The sequence below is a fragment of the Aptenodytes forsteri genome, unplaced genomic scaffold (assembly GCF_000699145.1).
Source record: "Aptenodytes forsteri isolate BGI_AS27 unplaced genomic scaffold, ASM69914v1 Scaffold96, whole genome shotgun sequence".
Lineage (NCBI taxonomy): Eukaryota > Metazoa > Chordata > Aves > Sphenisciformes > Spheniscidae > Aptenodytes > Aptenodytes forsteri.
Genome location: NW_008795029.1, coordinates 7,532,621 through 7,552,227, shown reverse-complemented (window position 1 = coordinate 7,552,227; position 19,607 = coordinate 7,532,621). Strand labels below are relative to the sequence as shown.

Sequence of the window (19,607 nt, the reverse complement as noted above, 5' to 3'; positions counted from 1 at the left end):
GCTTTTGGGAGGGCTCTGGGCAGTCCATGCCAAATAAGTCTAAGGGTCTGTGACTATAAATCAGGAGCACGCTAAATTTCTGTCTCTCTATTAAGTGCACGCACAAGCCACACAAACCACCCAAAGGGTTTGAATACCTATTCTGTGACTGCTAAAGGTTTTAAAGCTCCCCCTCATATGGCTGAGAGCCAGCGAGCTCTGGATGGAGGGAGATTTACGGCAAATATGATTGGTCAGGGGCTCCACAATGTCAGAGTTGGTCCTTACTTTGCTTGGCCTCATTTCACACCTTCCACTGAGAGCATGTGTTTGACATGCATCCAGTGTCTTCGCTCCAAAGGAGACGAGATTAAAATTTAACATCATGCTATATTTTATTAATGTTCCCCTGCTTTGGAAAAGGTATTTAATGGCCCATCAGGCTTTATTGTACGGGAGGCTTTAACTTCCTCTTGTTGCAGTTCCATTGTCAATGTGCCTGGAGAATCAACCCTCCGACGTGATTTCCTGAGACTGCAGCAGGAAAACAAGGAACGGTCCGAGGCCCTTCGGAGACAGCAGCTGCTGCAGGAGCAGCAGCTCCGCGAGCAGGAGGAGTACAAGAGGCAGCTGCTGGCAGAGAGGCAGAAGCGCATCGAGCAGCAGAAGGAGCAAAGGAGGCGGCTAGAAGAGGTAGAGACAGGAGGCTGGAGCTCAGGGGGCAAAAAAGCCCCTCTTCCACTTGTGTTTCCCATTCCCGTGCCCATTTAAAAAGAGTTCCCTGTAGCCCCAGCACATCTCAGGAAAGAAACCGACATGTGCAAATCCACTGGCAAACGTAGAGCAAAGCACTTAAATCCATGTCTGGCTACTTGAATATGAGCCGTCTTCCAAAGCGTTTGAATATCCAGCAGCTCCTGTGGAGGCAACAGGAGCCAAAGTTGGGTTGTTTGAAGGTATCTGGGGGGAGGCTGTGTCTTGGTCTCTGTTCCAAAGAAGAGGCAACATGTCTAGACTTTAGGTAGCTGTAGAGAAGGGGAGACGTTAATTATTCCCAGATGGATTTCTTCTCAAGATTACTTCTTTTGGGGCCATGACATGCTTCAAATTTCCCTTTAAAGCTTTCTCAAACATCTGTGTTTGGCACTCATTCATGGTAGGTAGAAGCCTATTTTTTAATGTATTACTCTCTCATGCATAGTAGCATGATGACTAAAAGCCACCTAGATTTATAAATATGATTTATAAATCAGTGTTAAAATTATAATTCTGCAAAAATTACAAATATGTAAATCATACTTTTGTGATATGGTAAGTATGCAATTTGCATACACTACCCAAAGATAAAAGAAGATGAATGTACATGTACAGTATTGTTCTGTCATACTTTTCACCTCCTAAGATCTCGTGTGCCTTTATATATATGTAGGTGGAATATGCAGTGTAAGCTTCAAAGGTGGGAGGATTTCAAAACAGTTCTTCAGGCCAGAGCTGGGTATGACACAGAGCTGAAACCAATCCTTTGGCTCCTCAGGAAGTGCAGGGTCAAATTCCAGTCGTCCTTAAATGACCTCTTGCTTGAGTCGCTGTTTCAACTGTTGACTTAGCAATGATGAAAAAACTACACCCAGTCTGGTTTTCCAAATCCTGGTAATGTTTAAGGAGGACGCAACCAGGACCAAATGTTGATTTGCATCCCGCGATGTGTTTACATAACAAATAATGCAAAATTCCAAATAGCTTTCTGGGTCACATTATGCTCCTTATCCCTCTTTTCAATGTGCAAGTGAGTTTATTGCTACTATAAGGACGGATTGGTAGCAAAGACTTAGCCACACATGAAGCCAGGAGGAGGTACAAGGGGGAGGCATATAAACTCAATTTTTCTTCTGTTTCTTCCCCACCCTTCTGAGATTGCCAAGATAAACATCGTACCTCTTCCAACTGTTTTTAGACTCTGGCTCTGTAGCGATTTTGTGGGGGGAGCAGATAATAAAAAGAGGCTAGGAAAATACAAAAATAAAATATTTTATTGATATTGTTAAAGGTGGGCAAAAGTTGAGATACCGTTTAGCCTCTAGAATTTTGCTTAGTATGGGGATCAATTAGTTCTTTTAAATGCCTCTTTAATCTCCAAGGTTCTGCAGGCGGTACTTTTTTGGCAAGGAAGGGGATTGCGATTAAATTATCTAGGTCATTTAACTTTAGTAATCAATGCAACCCTTAAAATCTGGAATTTCTTTTTAAAATAAAGGAGATGCTGCTGCTAGTAAGGGAAACAAAGCAATGCACCTCTTTGCTGCACAGGGTTGAACTTTTTGGGGATGTTGCAGAGATCATAATTTAATGAGCAATTAAAAAGAAAAGGCAGTTACTTGAAAGTTATGTTTAATCAGTCCTGCTTTTTAAAACACAAAACAGAATTAACAACTTCAGCAACCACAAGATGGCATGTAGTGTAGGTTGATGATATTACTGAGTAAGGTTACACAGTAAACCATGTAAAGTTTGTAAGAGAAAAGCCTTTACCTTTTATTGAGTCTATAACCTCAGTCTGGTTCCCTTAGAAACATAGTATGAATGATGAGCTATAAAGGTTTCCTTTTGCACGTGGTGGGGTGGGCATATTGTCCTTAAAGTGAATTTAAAAAAAGGCTCACACTGAGTTTTCAAAAAAACCCACTTAGTTTGTTGGATCTTGTGTTGGAAAAATGCATGATCCCAAGTGATTCTTAACAAAACAACAGCCAAAACAAGCTCTTTAAGATGGGGGAAGGGTGGTAGACACATATTTAGATAAACATCAGTGTTGTGACACAATTGAAGGCCAAAATATTGAAATGCGGTCACTTTGTCCTTAACTCACCCCCCTGTTTTCATGAAGCCAGTAAACAATGAAAAACTTGGTAATGTGAGTTAAGATTAGTGTCATAGAATCTCTGGGCTTCCATCAGTTTGTTGACATTTTTACCAAGCCTTGCTTTCTTGTAATTTTTCCTTGTGTAGAGTAAGTGTGTGTTTGGGTATACTTGTTTGACGTTCTTTGGGAAGAATTTTATGCATTAGATAGTCTCCCTGGACAAGTTGCTTATACTTTCCCCCCTTCTCCCCCCCCAGCTTCCTAAATTAAAATTGAGGGCTTGTTCTTACAATGCTGGCACAGAGCCTAGACAGTTTTGACCGAGACTGCAACAGGAACGGTGTTTAGGACATCTGCCAAAAACTGTAATTCTTAGCAGTATTAGAGAGAAGATTACTTTTTAAAAGGCATATAGGTGACTTCTAAAACTTGTTGTTGCAGGAACCTTATAATTTGTGTATTACTTAGGAGGTGGAAATGATACGTGGTCAAAGTGCATAAAATTACCTGAAACATTTTGGGAAGGGGATTGCTTGTCCTCCCCCACCCACGCCTTTAAAAATCATGTAACGATTAGTTGCATAAATATCAGCTGTATGTCATATAAATGTTGAGATGGTTAAAACAAGAAATCTGAGCTGTGACAGGCTGTTCTAACATGGGTCTATGTTTCTGTTCAGCAACGTGGAGACACCAGTGCTCAGTGTGATGGGTATGGAAAGGCATTTGAATCTGTACTTTGCAGAACTGAGTCTGGTTTGGGAAATTCAGAATTAGCCGTGGTGGAATCCCATTCTGTGTGGACCTCCACAGTTCAGGATAACTTCATTAAATGATGTCTCTGTCCCTGGTTATGAGAACCTAAGATGGATGGTTTTGAAGTGGTAGGTTGTAGCTCCATTGGCAAGTAGTATAGTCCAGTAGAAACAGATTTGTGGAGCACAATAATTAAAGTGCTGAGGACCCAAAGACTTCACTCCATGTGTTTGAAGACAGGAGGCGTTCCTTTGGATTAGCTGAGGTCTAGACTGCGTGCCTGTGGTTGGAGTGCATCTGCCTTTTTAATTTCATCCAAAAGGAGTGGTTGGCACTCTAAGACATCTTCAAAATATGAAACAAAACCTGGTAAGTGGAGACGATTGGATGATTCACTTCAAAAGAGCACTCCTGATCTGAACCAAGATGCTAATGTAGGTGTGCCTGCAGGCGATTTTTGCCAGGGCTTTGTTTCTTTTACAGAAGGGGAGATTATTCATATCTACTTAATTTGAATTGCTTGCAGTTTGGATTGGTACCGAGTAAGAAGTTCTACTTCTGCTTTATCTCTAGTGTGGGCAAAGCAAAAGTCTCTTTATTAATCTTTCCAATCCTCTTCCCAAGCTGATATCAGGCTACCTAATTCTTAGTGAAAGAAATTATTAATATATGTATTTATCAACCTTCATCTGGATATAAGACAGAGTAATAATATTTTATTAATATAAAATTAGAGGATCTCTATTTGTCTTCAGCATTTCACTGTATGAAGGAGGTCCTGAATTCGTTGGTGTACACCAACTGCATGTGTAGTTCCATTGCCCCCTCCTGGTAAATCATGCTCTACTGCATGGTCTTCCAGTTTGGAGATGTTGGGTACCATTATGAGATCATCATTAATGCACCCTAAAACCGGACAAGGAGCCAGAGTATTGACACTGTATATTCTGTATGGTTTTTTTTGTTGTTGGCATAGTAAATGCCAATTTTGTGAAATGCAGAAATTTGAGGCAGTATGGGCTCTGTCAAAATTCTGTTTTGGCATCTCTGAAATTTCTTTGAAGAGTTCCTGCCCTTACCTTCTGGTTAACAGTTAGCTCCTTGAAAATAAGCTGTTCATCTGACATGTGCAAGGAAGTTGGTAATACCATATCCAACTAAAGAAGATCTGGATATGCATCATTAATTTCAGGGTATCCAGATCTATATCTGCTATCTAAGGGGCATGTACAGGAACAGTGTTTTACATCAGACATTTTTTGTCGTGTGTTGTAAGAATTATAATATCTAACAGTCACACTTATTAAATTCAGAAGTTGAAGTTTTAGAAACAGAACACGGTGACCAGGGCTTTAGTGTATCCTCATGGAAGAGTTGCTAGAGGCAGTCAGGAAGGTGACCTTGTGCCGACAGAAAGATGGTAGGAAGTCAGCTAAAGGGCTGCTTCTGAAGCCAACTTGGGTCAACGACGACTTGCCGCCAACCAGCTTTGCCATTGCTTTGACAAGTTGTAGACTAGGACCCGAGAGATGCTTGTCACTGTAGGTTTCCTTTCCCTGGACTTGTTAAAAGTAGATTCTACTTTGTTAGCGGCCAGTAGTTCGATGCTGAGGTTTCAAAGGCCACGTGCAAAGGAAGTGAAACCTTTCTCTTACAGCTAGGGCTGGGAATAAGTGGATCATGCGAGGTGTTTCTGCCGGCTCTTGCTGTGCTGGGTGCCTCCCTTCCCACCCGCCTAGCGAGGCGCTGAGGCGGTGTCTTGACGGGAAGGCGGAAGCAATGCCGAGAAACCCCATCTCTCTGTGTACTTTGGCACATAGACAATAGCACATTTGTGCTTTGGAGATTTGACTTAAATGCACACTGGTGGCAGAGAATCCTTTTTTTTTTTTCCCCCCTTCTTTTGCTGGGTAATAAATATCTACTATCAGTGCTGAGCTAGCAATCTGGCTGTCTTTTAACAGCTGATTTTGTTTATTTCATGATGCCATGGAAAATCAGCTCTCTTAGTCAATTTGTAACTTATTTTTCTCAGATTAAGTTCTGTTATTTGTAAGTATTGCTGAATACTTCTGCATTGATTCAAGAAGCGATGAATTTGTTTCATCCGAAAGACCTAAGCTCTGCCCATCTTCCTTGTAGTGAGAATGATGCCATCCCAAGATCTGCAATATATCTACTTAACAATGTCAACACAATATTGTTAGGCAGACAGGCTTCATATGTTTTAAGAAGTGTTTGAGTTGATAAATGTGCATATTAACCAGTCAGCAGTGTGCTGTCTCTTGCATCCTCAGGGCAACAGAATTATTGTACTTCACATCTTAGTTTTCTTAAACAAAGAGCCTGTCAGACTTGATTAGCCAAGAGGCACCTGAATATATTGACTTAAATATAGAAATTGTTTGACACAGATGCGTATATTCAGAAATAAAAGTGCCTACTTAATCCTTTTACAGTGCTTAAAAAATGAAGGAGGGCAAGCAGTGAAACCTATGAAATGCACCGTGTGCCATAGCTGCTGTCTTGCAGCACTTTTGCTATTTTTGTATCTACATTCATTGAAGAGACCTTCCTTAAGCAAGGGAGAAAAGGCTGGTGGATGCATTTAGTTAGGAGATGCAAGAGCAAGGAAGCTGTGTTTCTGAGAAGATACAGAAAATGTGTGGGGAGAAAAGACCTTATGTCTTCTGGCACAGGAAGGCGGTAGTGAACCCAGGATGATGCTATGGGCCAGGAAGGAAGACATCATAGTTACAGAGTGGGTGTATTTGAACAGTGGTCTTCGAGAAAGTTGCATCTTTCCCAAAACTGCAGCTAGTTAGAGAGGATCAGAAAGCAGCCTGTTTTATTTAAGTACTACTAATTCTTAATCATCTCCTTTTTTCCCCAGTGTTTCTTCTCCACTGTCATGTCTGTATCGATTCCAGAAGATGGAAAAGGCTGTTGTGCTTTCAATTACTTCATAGTCATGCAGGGTCATGTGCCGAGCAGAGAAAGCTCATCCCGTGAAGTAACACAGGGAGCATAGATTGGCCTTTGCTTGTTCAGTTGAGCACAACTATGAAACGCACACCAGTAACTGGATTTGTGAACCCAAATAAAAGCTTAGTCTGAGTGCTCTTGCAAGACTACTTGGAGTGCCTTAAGACTGGCAAATCTGTGGCGGCTTTGCTTCAACAGAAATTGGTCATAATATTAACCTTAACCTAAATGTGAAAAGGAATAACCAATGTAGGTTTTCATTTGTTCTTGGGATTAAATTTGAGTGTGCTTTTTTTGGTTTAAATTTCTTCTGTAATTTTTTAGCATATTATAGAAATCTATAATGGAAGTAAATGTTGTAGAGATATTCCCGGTTGATGGTTGAACAGGAGACAGCTGGGTCTTTTGACACTTAGGCAGTTGTGGGAGGCTGCTTGGGATTTCAAGGTAGGTGGAGTAACTGGATGCTTCTGTAGAAGTGCAGGAAGAGTTGGTCACGACTGTATGGGCATTTAAAATGTCTCCTCTGAAGTCATATGTGGTGCTCTATAGGCATAAATGAGTCAGTTCATGCTTTCTAGAGCTGTTTTCCAGGTTCTTTTCAGACTTGAGCAGACGTATCAGCACCAGTTTGTATTTGGGTCATGTGTGAAAGCTTATCAGTGTAAGTGTAAAAGCTTAGCTCAGCTGTTTTTCCTCTTTTACATATAGGTGCTTTTGATGTTCTGGGAGGGGCCGAGGTGCTGTTGGTCAGCCTTCCTTCTCTCTTAGGCAAAGTTCTGGGCAGTGCATTAAATCAAGCTTGGTTGTTGGGCCAACACTACCAAGTTCTTAGCAGAATGAATTGTGTTAAGAGAGAAGCTGCTTACTGAAAGCTCAGATAGTTGTCATTTGAGTTTTAGCTGACGCAGTGGGGCTGATAATTCCCTTTTGGCAACATTTAGATAATGTGTTGAAGTCAAGAAAATTGTCACTCTGATTAAGATTTGAGTTCAACAGTTGTTCAAAGATTGAGATTTCAGTGTGAGCCTCTCTTGAAGAGCAGCAGTGAGCTTCCACACCTCGGTTGTCAGGAATATGGTACGTGACGTTGTGTGTGTGCGTGAAGAAACCAGAGAGAATAAGTGAGGCTGCTTTTAGGGATAGTTTTCTGCTGGGTATGAGTTAGTTTCCTGGTGGAACACTTGCATAAAACGTTTTGTCACTCGGTGGCAGAGCTTGCCAGTCCTGGTAAATCCCTCTCTTCACAGTAGAAAACAACCCCACCTCTTTCTTTGATAACAACAAAAGTAAAACTTTGTGGTTTCTTTTCCATTTTTGTAGCAACAAAGAAGAGAACGGGAAGCTCGAAGGCAACAAGAGCGTGAGCAAAGGCGGAGAGAACAGGAAGAAAAGAGACGTCTGGAAGAAATGGAGAGGAGGCGTAAAGAAGAGGAAGAGAGAAGAAGAGCGGAGGAGGAAAAGAGGAGGGTAGAAAGGGAGCAGGTGAGTCCACGATACAGATATATGCGCAATAGGTTTGTTTCTTCTAAATTCTAATTTAATTTTTTAAAAATTAGTAAGCCTAAAGCAGCTTAGAGGCAAACCTAACGCTGACCCTTTCATCTTTGTTGTCTCTGACAGCAAACGCACTAACATAGATCGTAGGGCTTTATGGAAAATTCTGGCAGCCTCAATATTCCCTCAGAAAAAGAAGTCTTGTTGCGGTACTCATTCTAAATTCAGCTGGTGCCCCTGGGCTTGACTAAAATCCATCAGAATTGGCAAAATCATCACTGGGGCTGAAAACTGTTTCTAGGCTTGTCTTGCTGGATTAGTGGTTCTTGCAGGACATGCCCCTGTTCAGAAGGCCTTCCAGAGAAGGGCAGCTCTGTTGCGTTGCCAGCTTCTGGCACCCAGAATTGGTCAGACGCTCATCATAAACTTTGAATATCCTGAATTTGAGGTGGAACCTTTGAGCTGCAGAGGGTTTTCCTTCCTAAAACTTAAATATGCAATCTCTCTGTCTCACTTTGTCTATTTAAAATCAGCTCTAATAATGTATGCCAGTTCAGGCAGCAAGTATATCTTAAGTTGTGTCAGTGTGCCCTTAATACATTGAAAGTACAGGTGAGAAACCTTTTAAACTGTGAAATTCAGCTGCTGTATTTATGCGTGAAATCTGCATGTTTTAAAATTCTTTAAAAACTTTAATCAGGGTGATAATCAGGGTAATAATTACTGTGCATGTACTGCAAAATACTGATCCCAAATAAAGGGCCAAAACTACTGTCCTAGAGGCTGATTGTAAATTTCCCATTAACCTCAGGAATGCTGGTTTTGGCCTGATATACTTTAATTTTTTCTTACGTAAAGTCACTGTATTTGAGATCATTGATGATCGTGTTACTGGGGAATTTTGTTGTGTTTGTATATATTTCAAAGATTTTTGAGTCAAAAGGAGAGAAGACTAACCAATGGGAATAAATATATGGAACATCTCTAACTACAGCACAGCAATTTGCTTTTGGGCAGACACCGGGTATTCCCCCAGCTGCTTTTTAAACTGTTGAAATGCTAATTACGCACAGTGCCAATAATGACAAATGGTTAATTGATGTGGCCAAGCTGAACCACTCTGAATTTTTTTTTTTTTTTTTTTGGAAGAAAACACATGCCCCCTCTTAGAATTTTTGTTAACCCAAACTATGGCTCAGCCAATGTGCGTAACAACAGTATAGTGTATCTCATCAGTCTGTCACGAGACTTTCTATAGCTCCCATCACTGTATCACTGATCCATTAATTTCTTTATGCATACACTGTAAATGTGTGCGTGTGTGCGTGTGCTTGTGTGTGTGCGCATGCACATGTTACATACTTCCATTAATTGCATGATAGGATGTTACCAGCTTGGGTTTGGTGCTTCAGAGTTTTGAGTTCTTCTAGGGGGTCAGGTGAAGCAGCGGGTAAACCTCTCGACCTGTTGAGGCTGCGGGTGAAGAGATGGCTAGATCGCAAAAGCGAGCGAGTTTGGTCTAATATCTGTTTCCTGGTGGATGTTTGTTTGTGTCATAACCATCGCATAATTCAGCAAGGCTGGCAGCGTCTGCTCAGGAGAAGCTTCTGGTGAGGGCGGCAGGGGAGACGGCAGGGCAGGTCCCAACTGCACTTGGCAGAGCCCCTCTGGGGGAGCTTGCTCCAGGTCTGCCTACACTAAGCCTGGCTCTAGCTGTTGCTAACAGTTCATTGCACCAGTGCAACAAACTAATGTTTAATACAACTTGCATGTGACTTTGTGTTGGCTGTGTTGAGTCAGACTTGCTGTGTTTTAACTTTCCAAAACCTTCAAGTGCATTTTGCTGCTTCTTGAAACCACTTCCAAAATACATAAACGAGCTCTGGCCCACGCCGGCAACATTTGCAGGAGTCCAAATTTCAGAATGGAAGGGGCCAAAATCTGATGCTCAGGAGGCAGGGCTTCCTAAATTGTTCTGCAGGCACTAATCCATCCTGAAGTGCGTTTCTCGTTAAAGCTGAACTGGGGAAGTAGCGTGTGGTGTTCCACCCAGGGGGTTCTGATGCATTCCTTTTGAATAAATTTATTGCTGGGTAATTTCTATGTGACAGGAGTATATCAGGCGACAGCTAGAAGAGGAGCAGCGGCACTTGGAAATTCTACAGCAGCAGCTGCTCCAGGAGCAGGCCATGTTACTGGTAAAGCACTGTATCTGTTTTGTTCAGTAGCTATAGGATCCATTTATCCGGCCAGTCCTAGGCTTCCCTCAGTCGGGCACAGCTGCACTGACAGTATGACAACAAAGGAGCTTGATTAAAAGGCCATTTATGCTAGCGTCGTGGGCTGACAGGCACATATGAGAAGTGCTGTATGGTCACACTGCTTTCTGGGCAGTAAGAGGAGGCTTTATGTTAAAGTGGAACAGTTCTGGTGTGGTGGTCGAGTTTCTGAACAGACCTTGGCATTCAGTGACGAACTAGAGTGCTTATGTTGCAGATCAAAAGCACACATGATATGTAAATCCACCCCGGGATACAATGGCCTAGTGTTGGTCTAAATCATTGTTTTATGAACTTTATACTGGATTTAGTATAAATAACTCTTTTTTTTCCTTTAATAAAAATCAGTTTTGACATAACTCTCCAATCATGTCAAGCTTAGCAGTACATTCTCAGCTTTCCCAACACGAGACACATGCCATATTGGTCTAACTTAGCTCTTGGTTACGCTTTAAAAATGAAATAAACAAAACAAAACAAACAAACAAAGGCAACAACAACCAGAAAGGTGCATTTTTAACGGGATGGATAGGGACACGTCGACCATACAGTCAGTGTCATGTCTTGAATTACTCACACGTTCTCTCAAAGGAATACAGATGGCGAGAGATGGAGGAACACCGACAGGCGGAGCGACTCCAGCGCCAGTTGCAGCAGGAGCAAGCCTACCTCCTGTCACTGCAGCATGATCACAGGCGGCAGCAGCAGCAGCAACAGCAGCAGCAACAGCAGCAGCAGCAAGAAAGAAATAAACAAAGCTATCATACCCCTGAGCCAAAATCCCACTATGAGCCTGCTGAAAGAGCGCGGGAGGTAAGTCCTGCTTGTGGGCAGGAATCTGCTACCTGCTCTTCTGCCCCTGCCTGTTAGCATCATTGCGACTGTGATTCTGCTATAGTACAGTCGGAGGCCAAAGCGTCACTCATAAGGGGCAAGATATTTTAAAAAGTTGGCCACTGGTTTCCAAACCCGAGGGATACTTCAGAGTACTTCTGCTGCAATCACTGGAGTTCAGAGTTTTGACATATAAAGGGTGGAAAGAAATTCTGGAAGGCTGCAGACTAAGGGGACCCGGTTTTGGAAGCATCACATGAGGAAGTTAATCTCATCTGCACTTCATCAGACATGATTTCATAGGAAGCATTGGTGCAGTTGGTGATCTGTGTCTGTGGCAAGTGCTGGCGATTGGAAACTGAGAGGCGATTGGAAAGCACGAACCTATGAGGGATGCTTGCACACAGCACCTGTTTACACATTTGGTGCTTTAGCCCATGCTCTTGGAAATATCCTTTTCATGAACACAAACCTGAATTTAATTAGTTTCATTTTTGAAGTGTTAAGTATTCTCTTCTGAGATCACGTCCTGCTCTTATGAAACTCTGTGGTGCTGCCTTCTTGGACTTTGGGCACTCACAAGTCGATCTGAAATCATCAGAGTGCTGTTTGTTTCAGTGAGTGGTCCCCTGTCTTCACTGGTCCATGGGTAACACTGCTAAGCAAGTAATTGCCTCTGATGCATACTTGGCTCTCTTTCAGCGGTCTTATTCTTATGTTTCCCTTGAGCACCATACTGCCCACAAACCACTAGACTGGGCAATAGTGGTCAACGCTCTTAATGGCCTTCATCACCAGCATGTGGAAACTAGGTAAATACATTTTGGAACAAGAACAAAAAAATCCTTGGGGCTCTTGAACATGATAAAATAGCTTTCGGTCCACCTTCATCCAGTAGTGCTTCGTTGCCTTTGAAGTATTGCTGTTTGGGCTTGGTGAGCACAAACTCATTTTCTTGTAGATGCTATTGTCCAAGTTCTTCATAAACCATGTTTGGGCTATCTCATCCATTCCTCTTGGTGATTGAAGTGTCTGGTATGTCTCTCTCTCCTGCAAGAAGTTCAGACTTGTCCGGTATGTGGTGGTGCAGGCATGGAACCAGCCCTCCTGTCCTTGTTCCTGGCCAGCCTCAGTGAAAGCACAGTGCTAGTCCAGCATTCCTGTCCAACCTGAAGGCTAGCTTTGGAAGGGATGCAGAACCGTCTCTGTTCCTCATCTCCCGTTTTCCTTTCAGAGTTGAAAAGGAGAGAAACTCCTGAAGATTCAAAGTGTTACATCCTTTAGCAGAACCACTGACTCAGCTGTTTTTCTGTTGCGGTCTTTTTCTTTTGTGATTGCTCTAGCTAGAAGGAGTAAAGTGAAGGCAGAGAAAAATTGTGTTAGTAGTCAGATCTTCCCAGAGATTGCTGTGTACATGTGGTTGAAGTACAGCCATGATATCTCAGTGCCTGGCAGTGGGAGCAACATCAGTTAATCTTAAAAGCAGGCATTAACTCTTATGTCTTTCTTGACATTGGAGTTGGAGAGCAAGTATTCTCTGCCTCATACTTTCAGGTATACTGCTCTCCAGAGAAAGTCTCCATCTACGGAGATGCTGACCATCAGGATGATAAGCCAAAGTGGGCTAACTTTCCTGTTCTGGCAAAGTCTAATGGGGATTAGGGTTTTCTTCTCCATTCCAGTGGCAATGAGAATATAAGGAAAAGGACTTCTAAGATTGGCTCTGGGAAACGGGGGGAGATTAGCACAAGAAATGAGGCTTTAATACTGTTTTCTGGTCCAGACACTCAGATGACCGGAACAGGGCCTGTTTCTATCCAGGGGTGCACTGGCTGTCTCCTTCCCACCTCTTGCCTGGTTTTAAGGACATGTGGCTCATGCAGTTTATGTGCTTTGTGGAGGAAACCTCCTATCATCTGCAGCTAGAGACATGAAAGCCTGTTCCTTCAGACAGAAAGACTTGGGGCTTTTCCTTGTTCTATTCGTAACAAGGAGTCTAGCCTGTTTTTTAAACTTTGAAGGATGGCTCTGTGAAGTTGAACACAGCAGTGAAAATGATTGTATGGTGAAGATGCTTGCCTCCATTATTGTTGTATTTCCCAAGACATGGTGTATTTTATGTAGACCTGGCAGAAGCTTGTCTGCTTGTTCCCATAGGCAAACTGTTACTGTCCTCAAATTTTGGAAAGCAGAGGCAGGTTGGGTTTGTAAAGCAGCCCAGCTAAGCAGTCCTGGAGACTTGCCTCTGTCTTCTGACATGGGTATGTGAACAGCCAGTCTCTCCAGACCATCACTGCTAGGGAACAATTAGGAAACCACCCCAATACTGGTTTTGTGCTTCAGGCACAAGTGTTAAAGCAGATCTTGTGAGCAGAATCTCAACAAATGAAATCAGCCCAAGCTGCCAGTTTGATGTTTCTTTGATGCTTTGATAAAGTGCTGGGAGTTTAGCGTTCCTCAGTGGCAGGTCCCCTGGCAGAAACGCACGCGCTGCCCTGATTCCAGCAACAAAAACCATCTTAGGAAATGGGAGGATATTTCCTTGCTGCCTGGAGCCTCCCTCCATCTCTTACCTTTCATACCTCTCACTTCGTTCGCAATGCTGCGGCCTTGGAAGAGGTGACATTTCTGCATGGGGACCTCGCTTGATGTTCTTTTGAGGGCTGAGCACTTTCTGACTTAGTCTTCCCCTCGACAAGCTCTCGAGGTTAGTGTATGATCACTTCTGCTCCTCCCTGAGAACCAGAAACAAGCTGCTGGAGCTGTTCTCTGCAGCATGTGAGGTCATGTTGGGACTATCTGATAAAAGAGAGGATGACCAGTCCTACAGTTTTGTACCTAAAGCTGAACAGCCTCCAGTACTAGCGGGTAGGGAAGCATATCCTATCTCTTCTTGCATTGCCAAAGAGACAAGCACAGGAAAGCAGATAATCAAATAACATTGGTTGAGTAAGGTGGGTAACTACGGTAAGGGATAGCAATGGGAAATGTACTTCTATATTATGACGTTGTTTCTGTTTTCATATATCCTTTTTATTGTCTGTGAGGAAAATACTGATGGGTAGTAACTAGTCTAGGCAGAAAGAAGCCCCATAATGGTCTTTCATCATATCACTTCGCATATTACTGCCTGCTGTATTCTCTCTTCCTAGGATGGATTTTCCATTCTGGCATACTTGCCACTTTGGTGTAGTTCACTCTGTGTTTTACAGTGCTGGTGAAAGCTGTAGGGAAAAAATTCTGCCAAGCCCCAAATCTATTTGGTTTCGTTATGGTAAAGGAAAGATGGTACTCACCTTCATATTTCTACTGTAATTGGTTTTATTGACTCCAGGCTTAACCTTCATTTATTTTGGCTTAGGTGGAGGAGAGATTTAGAAAAACTAATCAGGGCTCCCCTGAAGCACAGTCTAAGCAGATGGGCAAAGTGTTGGAGCCACCAGTGCCTTCAAGATCAGAGTCCTTTTCCAATGGAAACTCAGAACCTGCTCAGCCTGCCCTGCAGAGGCCGATGGAGCCCCAGGTAAGTGCCCAAGAAAATCTTGGTGAGCCTGGAGGAAATTCAGAAATCTCAACATTTCCTTCAAATTTGCAGATCTTGGCACTTAGAAAGTCTTATGTAACGGGTAGCACTGTTACACAAAGCAGCTTATGCAGTAGATTTGCTCTTTGTCTATTTTTGCTTATTTTATTGATAAACTGATGGATTTGTGGTTTTGGTGTTGGGTTGTTTTGGTTTTTTTTTTTTTTAATATCAGAGCTAGCTTAGAACTGTTGCATTGTTATTATCTGTGCAACAGTGGAATGGTGGCCTAAACACTGGTGACAGTTGCAGTACACTTTTTTATAATTCAGAATTTGATCTGTGCAAGATACTTACTACCAAAAAGGATGCTCAGAAAAGAAGTGACCTTGCTTGGTTTTTTAAATTCTTGTGGAAAAAAGTTAACTAAACAAGTGGTTTCTAATAGTATGAGCACTGCTTCAAAGAGATTTACAAAACATGACTAAGAAAAGCAAGTTTGTTGTCAGTAGGCTTACAGTTGCTAAATAGAGCTCTGTACCACCCCTGGAAAATCAAAAAGAGGTTGAAACCATTGAGCTGCGTGGCTGCCGTCATTCTGTTGTTTTCTAATGAAGAACCTCCAGATCTTGGTATCTGTGTATCATAGAAATTACAGCATGAATTTAAAAAGTAACCTTTGTCTAAAACTTAGACATACCCCATAAATTCTGAGCGATTTAGATATGCTAAATTAAACAGTATAGTTCTGCATTCGGTTTCTCTGTTTCCATGCAGAATTTTCTTCTCCCTAATTAAGTCTGTTGATGACAGTGCAAGCCAAAACCGTCCCTGATTGTGACTAGGTATTGCAACTCTTTTGGGCAACAGGAGAATTTGAACAGACGGGAGAGTGGGAGAAATCAGGACAGAACTTCATCTCTTACTCATTAATTCCTGGCTTTTATTCAAACCTCTATGACTATTTCAAAATATTGGACTTGTATCTTCATGCTCTACGTGCCAGTTACTTTTAAAGTCTGGGTCTTCCACTCATATTAAGGATAATCAGGCTCTTCAACAGATGTGTGTGTTAAATTTGAGGAAATAATAATCATATAAAAACAAATACAACCAGCCTACTGAAACTGGGGTTGAAAGCAAAGTTTTGCTTAATTATTAGGTGTGAAAAAAGTGTGTTGCTCAGTTATGACCTTTCCTCCTCCTTAGTTTCAGAAATTAACGCTGAAAAGCAGGTTTATGCACAAGGAGGGAGTAGGCTGAAGGGTCAATATGGATTTCAATGGAAATCCCAAGGGAGTTTTAACCCTGGAGTCACTGTTGTGCCTTCTTAGTATGTGTAATTGAATATGTGTGTGTGTACGTGTGTGCTTAGTTTGTGTATAAATATGTATATATGTACAGTATATGGTACATATATGGTGTAAGTATAATATGCATTGTACATATGTATACTATATACAATATATATTATGGGGTTTTTATATATATTGCAATGACTGTGAAGGAATAAAGGCTTTTGTGTTATGGTCCTTCTCCAAAAGTTTGGAACTGTATCTAGTTCCTAAATTTATTCGGTAACGTAAACGTCTGTCAGTTTGCACATTTTACAGCATTCTTTAATTTTGTACATTTCTTCAATTGGATATTTGCTTCAAATTTCCCAACTCACCAGTGCTGCCATGAGACCTGACCAAAGCCCACTGAAGACTGGGGAACGGAAGGCGACTTCTGTCTTGAGTGGCCTTTGGACTCAGGCTCACGGTGCAGATACTGGGTCCCCTTTTCTTCTGGGCACCAGTGTATGTGTATGTGGAGAGCGTATCTCACAAAAAATGCATATGTGCTGTATTTTTAGTCTGTTATGTTCTTTGGGCGCTTGCCTTGCTTTTAAGTGCATTGATTCCACCCCACGCTTACCTAATGCCATAACCAATTTGTCTCTGCCCGCCCCACCTGCCTTTATTCTGTGTTAATTGGAAAGCCAGTTATACTGAGCGCATTGAATGTTTTATGTTTTGTTTTCTTGTAAGGTACAGTGGTCCCATCTGGCATCTCTCAAGAACAATGTTTCCCCTGTCTCGCGATCCCATTCCTTCAGTGACCCTTCTCCCAAATTTGCTCATCACCATCTTCGTTCCCAGGACCCATATCCACCTTCACGCAGTGAAGTGCTAAGTCAGAGTTCTGACTCTAAGTCGGAGGTACCCGACCCCACCCAAAAGGCTTGGGCTAGATCAGACAGTGACGAGGTGCCTCCAAGGGTAAGGAGTAGAAAGACAGATGTGTGCTATTTTTTTTTAATTATTAATTATTATTTTTTTAAGGATGTGATACCCTGGGCACTGGGAAGACCGTGCCTTTGTGCCAGCATTGGTAACAGTATTTTAGAAGGCAGATCATGATGTAGGTGTTCAGTCAATGGGTTAATGATAAGCAACCTTAAGTACAATATTGAAGCTTCATAGAAAATTGGCAATTATTTATAGAATGCAGCTATTTCAGAGGGACAATTTATTATGCAAAGTTAACAAATCATTACCATATTCAGGAAAGAATTTAAAATATCCCTGAGGTTATTGCTCAGAGTTAATTTTCCTCTTCATCTGTTAGCAACCCAAACTATGAATCATACACATATTTAAAATTGAGATGGAACTGAACAAAAAGGAAACATTCAATATACTTCCTCCTCCTCTCCCCCTCCCACCCCCCCACTCCCATCCACTGGGATTTGCTTCTTCTGAGTATATTCTTGCTCCCCCACCAGGCTTTGCCTTCTGCTGATCCATTCCCGAGCATTTGTTTGGTTCCCCTGAGCTTATTCTCCTAATTCTCATGCTGTTTCAGCAAATTGCTTTGTGCCTCCCCTGCTTCAGTCAAAATGCCATATTCTTTTTAAATGTCTCAGTAGTTGGAGTGTAGCGGGGTGTGTATGTGTTGGTGTGGTAACTATTAAACACTAGTTAATGTTAAGACTAAACTTTGAGATCTCTTCAAAATCTGAACAGCATCCCAGCTAAGGCTCTTGGTTTTGTGGGTGTTTATTGCTTTTGGTTGTGGATGCTAGCTTGGACTTAGAATTAAGTGTTGTTAAAATCTTAAGAATATATTGTGTAGCAGGAGAGGTTTAATCTTCCTCTTCTCTCTCTCCTCTTCATGGGTTTAACACAACCTTTTTTCTCTCAAGGTACCTGTGAGAACAACGTCCCGATCACCAGTCCTGTCCCGCCGTGATTCTCCACTGCAGGGTAGTGGGCAGCAAAATAACCAAGCGGGTCAAAGAAACTCCACGAGGTTTGTAAGCCTACATGTCCTCGCCTTTCTTGCATTGGATGGAAAAGGCTCATGGGAAGCCAGACGTTTCCAGAGAGCTTTTGGCATTGTCTGTTGGACGTGAAAGGAGGATGAATTTGGATCCCTTTTCAGTAGTGATTAATATTAATTTCCCTTGGTGTAGCACGTGTGCCAACAAACACTGGCAAAATTTCTTCTTCCCTCTCCTCCTTTGAGTTGCCCGCCCTGTAACTTTTGCAATAATTTCAAAATATCCTTAAGATTACTGAAAAATTGGGGCCATTCATGAACATCTTGCCTTTTGGTGCAATAGGTCATCTTGGGCGTACTGTGGGGATTACTGGCAGCAGAAGTGTTTGTAACATCTAAAGTGATCTCAGAAACTTTCTGGCCTCTCAGCCAGAACCAGACTTTAAGAGGGGGAGAAGCGTCCATGAGCTGTGACACAGAGCATCTGAGGTCAGGAAGGGGCTGCCTCCAGAGCTCAGCAGAGCACTGTGGACAGGCCACCCTGGAATTAGCTCACTGGACAGGGGTGAGGGTATTCTGAGAGGGACAGGCAGTACGGGCTTTTTGGCTTGTGCTGCGGTGGCCAGGGCACTTCCGAGCCAATTTCAAACCTGCTGCATGCAGGCTGAGAGAACTGTCCACTTTAGATTAGATACGTAAGAATGGCAAGTAGCCAGTTCCAAATAAAAAGAATAGCTTACACCCACATAAACTTTTTTTTTTAACCATCCTAAGTAAGGTAATAGGTATTTCAAAGGGAGCCACTGCTTGGGTTGTGAAGCATCACTGATGCCCTCAGCTCAGTGTTAAGTGCTCTTTCAGATGAGTTATTAGCACAACACTGAGGAAGAGTGATGTTTAAGTTTAGAAACGGGAATCTGAAACTGAAGTGCATGACAAAGACTTTCCTCCCTCCCCTGATACAGCAATATAGAGCCTCGTCTGCTGTGGGAAAGGGTGGAGAAGCTCGTACCAAGACCGGGCAGTGGCAGTTCTTCAGGTTCAAGCAACTCCGGCTCACAGCCTGGCTCCCACCCTGGCTCTCAGAGCGGGTCTGGAGAGCGTTTCAGGATGAGATGTAAGTCCTTCCCCCACCCTTTGTAACGTCGTGTTTATAAATTTATTGAGTTGTGCAACACTCAATAATGAAGGATGATAACCCTCACTGGGGAAGACCTTTGAGCATGCAGTACCAAAGATGGGTTAGCTTCCAGTACCCTCCTTGGCTGTATGTCCTTGCTTGGGAAGGACAGTGGGTGCAGAAGTTGTTGTGAAAGTGTTTCAGTGTTCTCTGATTCACGTTCAGTCACTGCTGCATTTTCCCATGTGCAAACAGCCCAGCCTCCATGCTCTCATAGCTCCCTTCCTCCTATGTGCAAGGGCACCTTTTGGTGCTTGTTGCCTATCACCTCGGTGGTTGCTGAAGGGGTGCAGACTTCTACGGATAGGTCTCAGCTGGGGTATGTTGAATGCTGATGCAGGTTTTCCAGCTGGTGGCCACACTCGAGTTACCCTCTTTGATTTACAACTGTGTGACAGTTTACTTTGGCTTCAGTTATGGGTCAGCTGCACCTATACAGATCACAGC

The 19,607-nt window shown here is 42.6% G+C and overlaps 1 protein-coding gene across 1 annotated transcript in view; it reads left to right on the top strand.

The window, feature by feature from the left end:
- Window positions 1-19,607, top strand: part of MAP4K4 (mitogen-activated protein kinase kinase kinase kinase 4) — a 165,656-nt gene that overhangs the window by 119,155 nt on the left and 26,894 nt on the right. The window contains exons 11-18 of the mRNA XM_009276123.2: window positions 462-672; window positions 7,904-8,065; window positions 10,189-10,275; window positions 10,948-11,169; window positions 14,552-14,713; window positions 16,747-16,977; window positions 17,904-18,010; window positions 18,946-19,097. Of these exons, the coding sequence (XP_009274398.1) occupies window positions 462-672; window positions 7,904-8,065; window positions 10,189-10,275; window positions 10,948-11,169; window positions 14,552-14,713; window positions 16,747-16,977; window positions 17,904-18,010; window positions 18,946-19,097 (1,334 nt within the window). The remainder of the gene's footprint in view (window positions 1-461; window positions 673-7,903; window positions 8,066-10,188; window positions 10,276-10,947; window positions 11,170-14,551; window positions 14,714-16,746; window positions 16,978-17,903; window positions 18,011-18,945; window positions 19,098-19,607) is intronic.